The sequence below is a fragment of the Hyposmocoma kahamanoa genome, unplaced genomic scaffold (assembly GCF_003589595.1).
Source record: "Hyposmocoma kahamanoa isolate Upper Pololo Valley unplaced genomic scaffold, ASM358959v1 78, whole genome shotgun sequence".
NCBI classification, from domain to species: Eukaryota; Metazoa; Arthropoda; class Insecta; order Lepidoptera; family Cosmopterigidae; genus Hyposmocoma; species Hyposmocoma kahamanoa.
The window spans coordinates 22851973-22867844 of NW_020653945.1; the positions used below are offsets into that span (position 1 = coordinate 22851973).

General features: G+C 35.0%; 1 protein-coding gene across 1 annotated transcript in view; it reads left to right on the plus strand.

Annotated features, from left to right (window-relative positions):
- Positions 1-15872, plus strand: part of LOC113232924 (glypican-6) — a 44262-nt gene that overhangs the window by 13750 nt on the left and 14640 nt on the right. The window contains exons 2-3 of the mRNA XM_026467830.1: positions 8620-8743; positions 11811-11921. Coding sequence (XP_026323615.1) covers positions 8667-8743; positions 11811-11921 — 188 coding nt within the window. The 5' untranslated portion in view covers positions 8620-8666. The remainder of the gene's footprint in view (positions 1-8619; positions 8744-11810; positions 11922-15872) is intronic.

The following is a 15872-nucleotide window of genomic DNA, read 5'->3' on the forward strand; positions in this document are numbered from 1 at the left end:
ATGTTCTTTTTTTTTTGTATATATGTTACGCGATAACTCCGGTATTTGTGAACCGATTTTCATGATTCTTTTTTTGTTGGAAAGGGGGTACTTCCATAGTGGTCCCATTTCATTTTGACGGAAATCATCCACCTCTAACGGTGGCTGTTCACGCATGAAGATTCATTTTTATAAATAGCGCCTGACTTTAATTTAGGAGCAATTGCTTTTAGCCATTATTTAGTTGATTTTGCTATTTCTCCAATTCAAGGCGTTTTTCCCTCGATATACTTTGAGTAGTGTCGTAGTGAGAACCTATTTTTATTATCTCCAGTATCAAGTCCTGTATAGTGGCGAACTAGGGGGTATTTCAATGAAACTTAGCAAATAGACGTAATTCCACGTACTTTTGACGTCGGTTTTTTTAGTACTCTGTACTGAGATTATTATAACTCTAAATATAAGAGCTAAATATTTTGCTAAGAAAAAAATACAGTCACACCCCACAGACTAAACTGTAACGTACTACGTAACCTGAACCAGAAACTAGCATATATCAACTTAAAAGGGCGTATCAAATATCCCACATTAGTAAGGAGGCATTTGTATGTGTCTCTAAAGCTGTAAAACGAAGCCATGGTGATGTCTTATTTATATGCCAGTTAACACCTTTCCGTTAATGGGTTGAAGCTAATCTAAGACGAAGATTTATGAATGCTTCTTAGTTTAACTAATTGTGGACTCGCTTGACTACGGAGTCTTATTTTGAGGCTAGACATTTGAGCTATGATTATTCTGATATCATTTGAGTTGGGCATTCTATTTATTCAAAAAACAGACCTCACAAGTTATTCATCCCCTAGTTTGCCACCCTTAGAAGTGGAATATGTTCTTCAAATTTAAATGGGACCACTTCTGAGATACCTTCTTTCTAACAAAAAAAAAGAATCATCAAAATCGGTTCACAAATTATCCGGAGTTATCTCCTCCTTTTATTGAAGTCGATTAAAAAGTGAATTATACTTTATCGAGTTCTTAGGTTTTCGCGATTGTTACACATAGGAATGAAACTATTTTTCCGGATTTATGTAAAGGGCCCGAAACGTCGGTTTGTTTGAAAAAACAAATATACGCGATTTAAATCCGGAAAAATAGTTTTATTCCTATGAATTATACTTTTTTCAAAATAATCTCAAATTAATTTTTCTTATTTATGACGCATTTGGACATGTTCGTGTAGAAACTCGTAGACCTCTTTACATTTATAAATTTGTCCCAGCGTGGTATCGTTGAATAACTAAAAAACCCACTTTGCCTCGCTGTTGAAGGTTAAGGTGAAATAATATCGTGGTTACGTAGGTTTTGGAACGTGTAAGGTAGACGCGATGAAATTCACTGCATGATATTTAAACATTCACCTTTTAGAAATAAAATATACTTACTATATTACGGAACACGGAAGAGAAAATATCTTTGAAATATATTTAATAACAATCTTTTTTTATTATTATTGTACCACGAGACGCGACGAACAAGTGGTCAGCGACACGCTTCTACATAGCTGTTACAGTGACACTCACACCTTTAAGTCGCAAAGATCTGAGGACACTGCCACTGCGCCTGTCACCCTGAGACATAAGTTGACAAGTCCCATGTGCCTGTGTTTCCGTTTATATAATTTAATCAGCACCCTTACCCTTCGAAACTCGAACGCTGTAATGCTGACATTACTGCTTGGTGGCAGAAATAGATAAGGTGGCAGTACTTCCCTGGACGAACTCAAAGGTCAAATATTTATTTAATCCGTAGGTAAAATTTTCACACTCCAAAAAAAATATTTTTTAAGCTACTGCTCGTTCACTACGCTGACCTCCCTGAGAAGAACGAGCAAGAAACTCTAGGGATTGCTCTTTTCCAATAAATTTAAATGCTATGACATACACTTTGAATCATAATTGTGTTGAATCTAGACTCTTGTTGTCTTTTCATACTTCTTTATCTAAAACATACTCTACAATTTTATAATATTATTTTTCAATTAAAATACTTTTAATGTAAGTTTTAAACTTAGGAAATGATGATTTTAATATATCTCCGGAATCTTATTGTAAAAACGTATACAGTTCCCTATAAAAGAATCGTTTACCTTAGTTTAACGAAATCGTGATACCATGAGTATTGACTTACGGGCATGCAAAATATTTGAGTAAATGTATTGTGATGTCACAGTCATGATACCAGTCTCCTTAAACTTTTCTCTAAGAGAAAACCGAGAACCTAAATGGTACACAGAACGAATCGCTCGTTTTTGCAACACAAATATGGTTTGTATATTTGTCGCTTTATCCCACATAAGAATCCCGTAGGACATCATACTATAGAAGTAACTAAACTAGTCTACCAGTAGCAACATTGGCAAGCTCACGTATTCTACGGACTGCGTATGCGGTATTTGTGGAAACTATTGAAGTTTACCTACTATCTAAGGTCACTGATTTCCAAGATACAGGCCTATGCCTAGTTTGGATAATCAGAGCTCAATAGATTAATTTGTACGAGTTATCCTGTTAAAATTTTATATGTATCTACAGATTACGTGTTACATCCTGTACAAATCTTTTATGAAATAAAGAATTATTATTATTATTATTATTACTCCCATGAGGACAGCTTTATTAACAAGGTCTAACTTTTCTCCATTTATTAATAATAATAACTCTTTATTGCACAAAGAAAAGATACATGAAACACAAGTTATAAAGGACATATACAAAGGTGATTTATAGGAGATTATTTCTATGATTGGACTAGTCGATTTTACATTAGGTAATTCAAATTTAACACAAAGTGTGTTGTCTTCTTGGCATTGAGCAATAAATTGTTAACTCTTTCACAAGGAGATTTAAATTTCAATTCAATTTAAATCGCGTGACATTTAACTGCTTAGGCCGTCATAATATACAATGTATTCAGAGTAACTATTTTCCTTGTCAAAATATACGTTGATACTTTGATAATAAAAAAATTAAGTTAAACTAATAATGCTAAACCTATAACGAATATCGGTAACTAACTTGATAAGATAATGAATTATTTAACGCTAACAACATTGTTCAACTTAACAATGTTCGCGGTTAATTTTTTTCGTATAACATCAATAACTTACTGAAAGTATAATTGATTCACGTAATAAAAGAAAGCAGTGCATCGATTACGCTTTACAAATATACGGAAACTGTATTGTATTTGTGCTAACACAGATACCCTGAATTATCGCACCTTTTTATACGGTATGACACTCTTATAATAAATAAATATTATATACAACATTACCTTACCTATTTCTGCTGCCACACAATAATGTCAGCAGTACTGTGTTCCGGTTTTGAAGGATAAGGTGGTGATGAAATTACAGGCAAATGGGACTTGTCAACTTATGTCTCAGGGTGACGGGCGCAGGGCAGTGCCCCTCAGATCTTTACGATTTAAAGCTCTGAGTGGCACTGCAACTGTTATGGACAGGCGAGTAGCTTATCATCAGGCGCATGACTTATACATCACATACGTTGCTCTGATCCCAAAGTAAGTAAATAAAACACTTGTGTTATGGATATCTGAAATAACAACGTTACCATAAATATCCAGACTTGAGACAATACCCAAAACTTAGTTTTTGTAGATAGACCAGGCCGGGGATTGAACCCGGGACCTCGTAGATGGCGGCTCCGTGAAAATGTACAAATGTACAAACCACGCGGAAGTTTTTATTTAAAACTTAGAAATGTCTACTTAATTTAAACTGCAATAAAGTTCCATTTTGTTAAATATCACGATTACCCAAAATTGGTATACCTATAGGAAAATAGAAGATGAAGAATCGAAATCATGGTAGCCTAACGGCTTGACCTAGTGCCTCTCATGCAGAAGCCGTAGGTTCGAATCCGGGCTTGCACCTCTGGAGTATTTCGGAATTGATGTGCAAAATTTAATTAGAATTTTACCACTAGCGGATTATAAACTCACACGAGAAGCCAGGGCCCAGCAGTGGGCCGTATAAATGGGTTGATGATGATGGTATACCTATATTTACACCTGCCTCTGTGGCCGAACGGTTACCATGCTGGATTGCCACGCAGATGTCCCGCGTTTGATTTTCGGGCTGGGCGAAATATTTGTATGGCCTACGTGTGCGTCCAGAGCACCTACGATACAGGGTTTCCCTAATGCGGGGCTACGAGTGTGTTTTAAAAAAATATGTCGCGTATACTAAACTGCTTTATAGTAAAGGCGACTACTTTCGCATCAACTCAGAAATATCAGAGATTGACTGGAATACTGAATTGTCGACAAGACCCATTGATAATGCTGTGGACTTCTTTTACAGCCACATTAATAATATAGTAAATTAGAATACACCTTCTAAATCTGTATCATCTAAAATGTATCCTTTCTGGTAGTCTGAGCCCCTGAAGAGGGCAGTCAAAGAAATGCATGAGTATCTTAGGGTCGTATTCTAGAACTCTACTCAATGCTCAAGTCAGGATTGAGTATGGCTTAAAGCACTCGAAATCATACTCAAGTCCCTGCCATTAGTGTCGTATTTTCAGTGCAATCCTGACTTGAGCATTGAGTAGAGTTCTGGAATGCGACCCTAAGAAAGTTCAAAGTCAACGGAAACAAGTCAGACGAACCATCTTACAGAATTTTACGAGACAGAATTGTAGCCATCGAATCTGAATGTTACGAGAAATATATACATAATACTGAGTCATCAATTGCCAACAATCCCAAACACTTCTGGTCTCACATTAAATCCCGCTCCAGATACAATACATTGCCTAGTAGCTTGTCGTACGAAGGCAAAATCGTTAATACCGGTGAATCTATTACAAACGCATTCTCTGATTATTTTTCCACGGACGAATCTACTTCTTCGCACATCTCTTCCGTTGAAATCGACGTCAGTGAAGTGTGTAAACTTCTTTCAAAATTAGATGTTTCCAAAGGAGCGGGACCCGATAATCTTCCAGCGTGTTTTTTAATTAAAGCTGCTCCTTTGATTTCAATCCCCATAACTATTTTATTTCAGTTCTTAGGTTTTCGCGATTGTTACACATAGGAAATGAAACTATTTTTCCGGATTTAAATCGCGAATATTTGTTTTTTTAAACAAACCGACGTTTCGGGCCCTTTACAGGTCCCATGGTCATCTATTCCTATATTTTATTTAAGTACTCCATCTCCTCCTGTAAATTACCGTCGGCTTAGAAACATGTTTATGTTACTCCCGTACATAAGAAAGGCTCCAAAACTGAAATTAGTAATTGCCGCCCCATATCTAAACTTTGCGTCATCTCGAAAATGTTTGAAAAGTTAATCTAGACAGCTGTTTGAATTAATTAAAACAAACATTTCACAGTCGCAGCATGGGTTCATCAGGGGTCAACGACATCAAATTTGGTCGTGATAAGCGACTTTATATCAGCAGCAATGGAATGGGGACCAGGTTGACGTGATCTATACTGATTACAGCAAATGTTTTGATCGCATAGATCACAAAGGTCAAACTGCTTTCAAAAATTAACAAACTTGGGGTTCGTGGCAATCTTCTTCGATAGTTTGCTTCTTATATTGACTATAGATCTCAAGCAGTTGTTGTTAGTAATTATATTTCTAGCTGGGCCAAAATATCAAGCGGCGTGGCTCAGGGATCTTTACTAGGACGGTTGCTCTTCACTATTTTTACTAATGATATTCATTTGTGTTTGACTTCAAGTAACCTTTTATGTTTTGCCGATGACATGAAAATTTATTATATATATTCCAGGATTTCAACCACGTTTGAAGCTGAGGCTTTCTAAACTAACTTGCTGCTGCTTGAGAAATATTGTATTTCTAATAAATTAGACTTAAATCCTACCAAATGCTCAGTAGTAACCTACAGTCGCAAATACAATCCCTTAGTCTTTAATTATATGCTCGGCGGTCAGGTCCTTAAACGTGGAGACACAGCACGTGATGTGGGTATCACATTCGATAATAAACTTTTGTTTGATGCGCACATAGGTAAAATAGTTACCAAAGCATCACGTGCGCTGGGGTTTGCGATGCGTCGTTCTAGTGAATTTCGATATAAAGACAGTTAAAATCTTGTACTGTACATTTGTTCGGAGTATTCTGGAATACGCCTCTCAGATTTGGAACCCGCAATACGATACGCAATACTTCACGCATAGAACGCATTAAAAAAAGATTTATTCGTTACCTGTGTTTCAGTACTAAACGCCAATATCATAATGAAGATTATCTGCATATTTGCATAATCCACCATATTCTTTCTCTTTATATGCGTCGTCAAATAGCCGATTGTACATATATTTTAAAAATAGCTCAGAAAAGAATTGATTGTCCTGAACCACTGTACAAACTTAACTTTTTGACTCCCGAGCGTAATTTTAGGGCTAATAAAATATTTGACATACCTGTAGTCTCAACCAATTACAGAAAGAATTCGTTTCTGCTACGAGCTTGCAACAATATCAGTAACCTGGTCAATAAAGTAGCTGTTGCTGTCTTTAACACTGGAGTTACCACAGCGAGAGGGTTACTCAACGATTTTTTGTTTAATTCTTAGGAAAGTAACATATATCTTTTTCTTCTTGAATTTATGATTGTTAAATTTTCATAATTTCTCTAGATTGTTTACATGTTTACGTTATATTATATCTATAAGTGTAAACTAAATTGACCTGCTTCACTTTTCATTTTAGTTATATTTGTATATAGTTATAGTTTACCATGAAGAAATAAAAAAAAATAACAGGGCGTGATTATTTTTTTATTTATTTCTTCATAGCACATGTCGCCTGTGTACTGGGGCGAGACACCTTGAGAGGTGCCCCGTACCTCTGACCTATCAGAATTGAGCTCGTAATCGCGGTGCAAGTGTACACTAATACCGACCCGATAGATGCCAACCGACAGTCACTGAAAAATAGGCACCGACAGTCATAAGCCTCGATATATATATGGGTTATGCCGAGTGGACAAAGTGATAGGTATGAGATTTTAAGACCTAATTATGTAATGATTGCATACAATACTTTTTTCTACGAGTAAATAAAGTAATAAACAATAATAAAAAATAAAAACACAATAAAGTAATAAAAAATAAAAACAACCAATATTTAATGTATATTTTGTTAACAATCCATGACAACAAACTCTAACGAAAATCAAACAAACGAACCAAAAAGAGCGCCTTAGTGATATGTGTTATGAAATTATAATTGACAGATGAGTAGAAAAAAAATACATAAGAAGTGTGTTTGGTCAGAATATGGCATTGTAGCACGACTTTATCTTTTTTGTTCAATCACTTTCACTGATATGATATATCATGTCGGTGAAAAAAACTCGTGTAACGATTGTTATAATGCCTAAAGTTTAATCGAGGAAGGTGTAAACGAGTATCTTCAGACAATTAGTGTGGCGATGAGTGTAATTTCCGGGGAATAATACTATTTATTAGGCTACGGAAGCAATTCATTTACTCTATCGTAGGTAATTTAGAATCTACCATCGTGTAATAGCATTGTTTTTATTACACATTATTTCGTATTTATTTTGCCAAAACTATCTGCAAAACTATTAGTATAATGTGTTCTATACTTTCAGTTATTTGTGGCAAATATTTTGGAATTTATAGGTTCATAAATGTCATAGCGGCGCGAGTTTTATAACGAAAATACGTATGCCGGGAAAACCGAAAACCTTTTGCTAAAATTATTCGGTTGCTTGGCATTAAATAGCTCTTGTAGTAATGTTTATTTTTATCGAAGCTTAAAAACATCTGGGTCACGATCAAACGAAACGTTTATCCGGTTATAAATGAAGTCTGTATTTATGTAACTTTTAATAGATTAGGGTAAAAGTTAAAATGCTTAGGAGCTTTGAATAATAACGCATAGAAACCTAGCCCGCACACGCTAAGTGAGGCAAATTGAAACGCTCCCAAAGGGCCTACATGAGCGGGCGGGCCTTCAATGCTCAAGATCAACTTGCACCGCGAACAGCTCCAGAATTTTAGCTAAAAATGACGAAATGTGCGGTAAATGAGTGTAAAAATACGTCTGACAAACATAAAATAGATACTAACATCACATTCCACAAGGAAGTAACGCGTTTCAACTTGTATTATACATAAACTAAAACCGAAAATTAACCTACTACTAAAACTAGCCTACATGAACTTGATTTTTGATATGAAACTATCATTCTATGCGTTATTATTCTAAGCTTAGGAGTTACTCTAACAACAAAAAGTTGTTGTTCAAATTACATATTTGGTCGAATTTTCGTTTCGTTCACTCACTAAATGGTCACAGTAGAATACGCCTTAAAATACTTAAGACCAAAATGTTGAAGATGACAATTATTATTGAATTTAATAACAAACCGAAAGAGAATATATATATTTAGCAGCAGTAGATCTCCTTGAGCTTACCATCAGGCGCACGATTAGTTCGTCCCGTCACTTGATATTATAATATATACCGTAGCTCCTTTACCTCGCACCTACAGATATAATATGATTGAAGTAGCAACGGATTTAAAATGCATCTCTTCTGTTTGTTCCAGAGTTCTTCCGAAAGCTACTGGCTCTATCAAGAGAGGAATTCCACGGAATGTTCAAACGAACTTACGGGATGATCTACGAGCAGCACTCTTACGTCTTTGAACAGCTTTTCGAACAGTTGGAGAGGTCAGTACAGCACGGATAATATTGTTGCTATACTTTTGATACGTTCCGATTGGATATATGTATTTTTAAAATATGTATATGTGGCATTACCAGAGATTGAAATAGGTAGAACATATTTACTTCAAAAAGGTAATACACGTAATGAATCTCTCTTTGCAATCCCAAGATTGTGGCACGGCTACAAATGTTTATACAATTTCTAGAGTCGGACGCCAGTCACGCTTAATTTGCCGTCACAACTAGTGATGCCAATGGATAAACTTCAAATCGGAGATTTTATCGATAATGTGAAAATTCCAGAAATAATTGTAACTTCTTATAATTATTAATACAAAGATCGAACATTCAGAAAAACACTCAGAAAAAATTCCTTCGATTCGGTCGGATTCGAACCGACGTCTTCTTGCATACCGTGCCAGACGCTATACCAACTAAGCCACGGAACGAATCAACGGACCTCACAAATTTTGTGAAAAAAAATGTGCTTGCATCGTGTCTTTGTACTTGGTCTTTCAACGACTTTTTAGTCGTAGCGCCATCTATGAGAAATCTATGACAGATTTATCACCCAGTTAGTACCTTTACAGCTACCAGTCCTGGCTAAAGATGTCGCTATTCACTGTATTAATTAAATTTTTATTGAATTGATATTCAATTATTTTTTATGAAATTACTCCACTAGTTTCTTATAATTATTAATACAAAGATCGAACACTCAGAAAAACACTCAGAAAAAATTCCTTCGATCCGGTCGGATTCGAACCGACGTCTTCTTGCATCGAAGGATTTTTTTCTGGAGGTGGAGTAATTTCACAAAAAATAATTGAATATCAATTCAATAAAAATTTAATTAATAATTGTAACTTTTTTATTAAAAAAAAAGACCTCAAAAGTTCGTAGAATTAAATCTATTTGCCAAGTTTTATTGAAATCGGTTACCGGAAAGAGTGCGAAACCGGATTCATCCTCTAGTTTGCCCTTAGGAGGAAGATTTTTTCAAATTTAAATGGAACCAATACTGAGGTACCCCTTTCCAACAAAAAAAAAAACATCGAAATCGGCTCACAAATGCCGGAGTAAAATGTCCTCCTTTTTTTGAAGTCGTTTAAAAATAAGATCACAACCGTACTTACTTCGAAATAGGAAATATATAGTCCAAACAATTATTTATAAAACAGCCTTATTCAAAAATATGCGTTGTCGATATGGCACCTAAAAAATTTAATAAAATCCCATTCCTCAATAAAAAATCTTAATGGAATGCGATTCAATCATATACTAAACACAACTATTAATTGACAAGTGTTACTACAGAACAGTATATAGTATTGTACCTATTACTATTATTATTTTTATTTTTTGTTTGACATTGTATTTTTATTATTTAATTGGTAATAACTAATTAGTAGACGAATTTAATTTATTTATTCACATTAGCGTGATTATAATAAGTCTTTCGTCATGCATTCGAACTATTTGCTGTTTCCTTGTCAAATTTCAAGTCGATATCATTAAATTAATGTTCTAAACTATTAATGCTAAACCTAAAACGGATATCGGTAACAAACTTGATAAGAATAATGAATTATTTAACATTACAATGTAGTTCAACTTAACAATATTCGCGGTTATTTTTTTGTTACACGGAAAACCAAAAATTAACATAAACTCATAAACGTGAATGAATATTCTTATGGAATAAAAAAAAAACTATCAACGACTAGTTTATCATCAATTTTGATTATTTTGACAAAATAAAGGTAACGAACGGGTTCTAATACGTGTTTACAAAGAAAAATTCCTTAGATTCGACTGGACAATGTCTCATAGTCCAGTATCAATGCACTGGATTATGCAACAGACATTGGTTCGTGTCCAGTTGAATCGAAGTAATTTTTCTTTGCATTTGTTCGATCTTTGTATCAATAATAATAACAAAGTAAAAATTCAGAAAAAATATACTAATATCATGATATAAACACATCAAATTTAAATGAGATCACTATTCTGGGGGCCTACTACAACCTCTTAAAACAATATGACTTTAACCTTACATTGACTTTTCGTACCATAACGCGCTTACAGTAAGCTTATTCGCAATGTTAAAACTATGAATTTTATTGGCAGCTTTGTAACTATTCATTCACTCAGTTCGTACTATGACGCGACTTTGACAGTAAAGTAATATTGCTCTTAAATCAAATTTAGCAATCTTAAAATAGTTAAACGAATGCAATGAAAACAATATTATTTTCAGTTTTATTGTCTTAATATCGATTTGTAATGGTTAAAAGTTAAGTTGAACTTATTTATTTACATATATCTCTTCAATATTTTGTTTATTTTTATTTAATAGCACATAGGATGTTTATTTCGTAAAATTATGACAGCGCCATCTATATGCTCCTTAGCGAAACTAACAGTTGACACTAGACTATTGTTCCGAATTCACAACGTGACTATCAAGACTCAGCATGTTTTATTTATTTATCTTCATGAAAATGCGGAATAATAATTCAAAACAATGTAATTTTAATAGATTTCATTATTACATACTTTTATTGTTTTGGCAATTAAAATTCTCTGTATGTAAATAATATTAAGTACTTTAACATTATACTACGATAACAGGATTCGGAACATCAAAAAAGAAAGATGTGGCATTATACAGTTCATACAGCGTTATTTCTTTCCTACTTTTAGTAAGGAATAGACAATATGGGAAATCATTCGTTCTTTTAGTCACTTTAGCAATAATACATTACTTGGTTGATAGGTTTGTCATGGTACGAATATGAGTAATATTACAATAAGCTTACTTTATGCTTACATTGAATTAAGATTGTTTTTGGAAAGGTTATGGTAGGCCCTCTGGTACCATCTAGCCAACAAAAAAGAATCATCAAAATCGGTTCATAAACGGCCAGAGTTATCGCGTAACATACATTTAAAAAAAAACGAAAAATAATACAGTCGAAATGAGAGCCTCCTCATTTTAGGGAAGTCGGTCTTATTGCTTCTGATGCAGTCGTCATTAAATCTCTTGAACAATCGTTAATATTTCCAGGTATTACACGCGTGGAGATACGGACTTCGACGCAATGATGGACGGCTTCTTCGGTATTCTCTATCAGAAGATGTTCACCGTCCTCAACTCGCAGTATAATTTTGATGAGAAGTGAGTACTGTTCATTGTCCACCACATTTTTCATTTTGCCAATACTTTAATTTCATATGTAAATTCAAATTACTTCCATGATCATGCCGAAGACGGTTTAGTCATCAACTAGTTTAATCTAATATTAATACGGGTGGTTTGTGTTCTGAATTCTGAACTATAATTATAAGAATAATTTATGAATTACGTAGTAGGTAGTAGAGTTCCTGAGAAATTGTTCATCTATTAATATCTAAACTTATTATGAGCACCTACCCGTTGACTTAAAAAATGAGCCTAATGATGAAACATTTGATCGTCGACTGAAAGACTTTTTGTTGGATAATGCGTATTATTCCACTGAAGAATATAGGGACATGGTCTTGTAATATATGTTGTAATTTATAGATTATTAGGTATAGATATTTTTTTACAGAAATGAATAAATTACATATTATGCATACAGTCATTATATTGACATAATTATTATTTAATATGTGCCTACATTATTTCACATAACTACATTGACTATGTTAAAATTACGTAGTACAAAACTTGTACTGGATATTTGTAATTTTTTGAAATGTAACATTTATTACTATTTGTAACGATTCTTGTAATACAATATATTGTATATAATAATGTAAAGTTTACAAGATAATAAAATAAATCTAAATCTACTTTGGGGAAACTATTTTAAAGAACATAATAAAGCTGTCCATAATGCCGTTGCTTTCGGAAATTGAAATTGTAACCATAACAGCGTAGCTACAATTTCACTTTCAACTATATATTAATCTGGGAAAAAAGAACACAAACAAAAGACATTGGTGAAATAAAATTGCCTAATTTTATTGATAGACACATTGACTTACAAATAAATGGACGACGGGTCTAATACTACGAGGGGAGGTCCAAAAGTCCGCGGAATGGAGGGGTTGTAAATAATATAAAACAATAAGGCTATTTTTCCTTTTCAATATAATTACCTTTGAGCTCAATACATTTTTTAGATCTCGAAATTAGCTTTTCTATGCCATCGAAAAAATATTTTTTCTCTTTGCTCTCAAAATGAGCTAAAATTGCTGCCTTAACCTCTTCATCGTCGCGAAATTTTTTCCCACGTAATTCTTTTTTCAAATTTGGGAACAAATAATAATCGCTGGGGGCTAGGTCCGGGCTGTAAGGTGGGTGGGTCAGCGATTGAAAGCCACACTTGTGTAGAGCAGCCATCGCAACATTGCTCTTGTGAACCGGTGCGTTGTCTTGCAAAAGCAACACACCCTTTGTCCATTTTCCCCGCCTTTTTTCTTTGACAGCTTCCTTCAGTCTCTCTGTAATGTTCTTGCGTAATATTCTCCCGTTATATTGACCCCCTTTTCTTTGTAGTCAACCAATAAAATTCCTTTACAATCCCAAAAAACCGTAGCCATGATTTTTCCAGCCGATTCCGACACCTTAAACTTCTTAGGGGGTGGTGTACCCTTTTTATGCCATTGCATTGACTCCTGTTTGGACTCGGGCTCAAAGTGATGAACCCAAGTTTCATCTCCAGTAACAATTTGCTCCAAAATTGGGGTAGGTTCTGCGCCACATAGCTCCAAGCAGTGCTTTGATGCATCGATTCTTTGTTGCTTTTGAGGCGTCGTGAGCATTCTCGGCACCCATCTTGCACTGACTTTCGTCATGCCAAGATGATCGTGTAGGATCCTCAAAATGGTAGTGTCTGATACTCCTACTAATGCAGACAGCTGTTTCTTCTTCAGACGGGCATCTTCCAATATAAATTTTTCGATTTTTTCAACATTGTCTGATGTGGTGGCCTCAACTGGCCGTCCTGGGCGAGGATCGTCTTCAATTGATTCTCTGCCATGTTTGAAAAGACCGTGCCACTTGTAAATCATTGTTTTACCAGGGCACTGATTCCCATAAGCAGTTTCCATCTCATTCATAATGGTTTGAGGAGGTTTTCCTTGTTTGGTAAGGAATTTGATGACAGCACGAAACTCGATTTGCTTCATATTTGCAGTTTTCTTCCGGATTTACTTGTTTGTATGGCGATATTTCGTAAACTAATGAAGTTAAAAGGGTGAAGCTTGATATATATACCTCTAATGAGTATCTGATTAGTACCACATCAAGCAAGCGTAATTAGCGGGCTCCCGCCCCCTCCATTCCGCGGACTTTTGGACCTCCCCTCGTAAAATTACGAAAAAAATGTCCCAAGTCAACCTATTTAAACGTAGTGACATGTAAAGGAATATGAAAAAGCTAAAACGTTGAATTTAAATTGTAATGTCATCGAAGTACTGTCTAATTTTGCTTGCTTCGCTGTCAGTCGAACAAACGAAGACTAAAGCGTGAATGACGCTCTGTATACGATTTTAACGCCCTATAAGTTCGGACACTTTTTAGCGCGGACCCGACTTCCATATAATTGTCAGTCAATGGATAGACAGCTAAATTTCAATCGGGCAAATATTGTATTTAAATACGTTTTCTATTTACGAATTATTTACCTGGCAGTGATAGATCCGTCCTCGCTTGCTTCAAGATATTCTTAAACTTAAACAGAAACAAAAAGGACTTCATTTAAGTTATCAAGTGGTTCGTGGTGGATCGAATGGTATAACTGCCTCCGTGGCCGAACGGTTACCATGCCGGACTGCCACGCAGAGGTCCCGGGTTCGATCCCGTGTCGGGAGAAATATTTGTATGGCCTACATTTATTTCTCTCGTGAGTTTGGGTGTAACTTGTGGTTGTCTATGTGTGTGTCCATGGTACCCGCGACACAGGGTTTCCCTAGTGCGGGGCCATGTTGAGTGTGTGCGTTATTATTATTATTATTAATATTATTATTATTATCGAGTGCGTAGATTTTCACGATGGAAATTACACAATGGAAATGAAAGTATATTTTCCAATCTATTACGTGTATTTGTTTTTTTTTTTAAACAAACCAACGTTTTGGGCTCTTTTCGATTCCCATGGTCACGGCTGACTAAGTAGTGTTAGTCATCAACTAGTTATGTGTAATATTAAAGGAAACCACCCATATTCTGAACTATGATAGTTATAAAAATTACTATATTTTTTTATGATACATACCAAGTGACGGAACGAGCAAGTCAACACTTCAAACGTTAACTTTTCAATGCTTTCATAGAATAGAATTGACGTCTCGAAGCTTATACTTATAAATCTTCCCCCTACCAACGTTAAATCAAATTTGTAGACCCCCTCCCTCCCCCTTAATATGTAAAAAATAATGACAAACGCAGACAACCGTATCTTGTACCCAAATTTATTTCAGTACTCACAGATCACACAACACATTTACAGAGACATTACACTAACAATGACGACATGTCCCACAATATCTTTCGCAGTACGAGCTGTCGTAAACCAACCCTTTCATTATAAATAAATCCAAATTGGCCATAACCACCCCTACTCAGCAGCAATGTAACAAAGGTTCAAAGAAATACCAACTCTAATTCCGCGAAATAAGACTTCGGCCGCAGCTAGACGATATGTCGTACAGAATACCACACATAACGCATAACTTTCAGGAACAGAAAATATAGCGTCGACTGTTAAATCTGTGTTGCCTTTACTGCCATGGAGCTCTATAAAGAGTGATTACATTTCAAGTGGAATTGTTTGTTTATGTGTCTATCCCAATATTGTCGGTTAAGTGGTTTATACACATACAATAAAACGTTTCGCTTTACAGTATTTTAAGATTTTAAAAATGTAACAACTACGAAAATTGTTTGTATATCCGCATATACTAAGTTTTGTATGTAGACAAAATGTAACTTTTTGGTATTGATTCTGATATTACAGCATAAAGTAACTATGGACACAACCCCGCCATCCGGGTTCCACCGGCCAGGCGTGAAGAGACGAGAATTGTAATCTCGCCGGCGCATTTCCACCAAAAATTTGCCATTAATAGTTTTCTCATG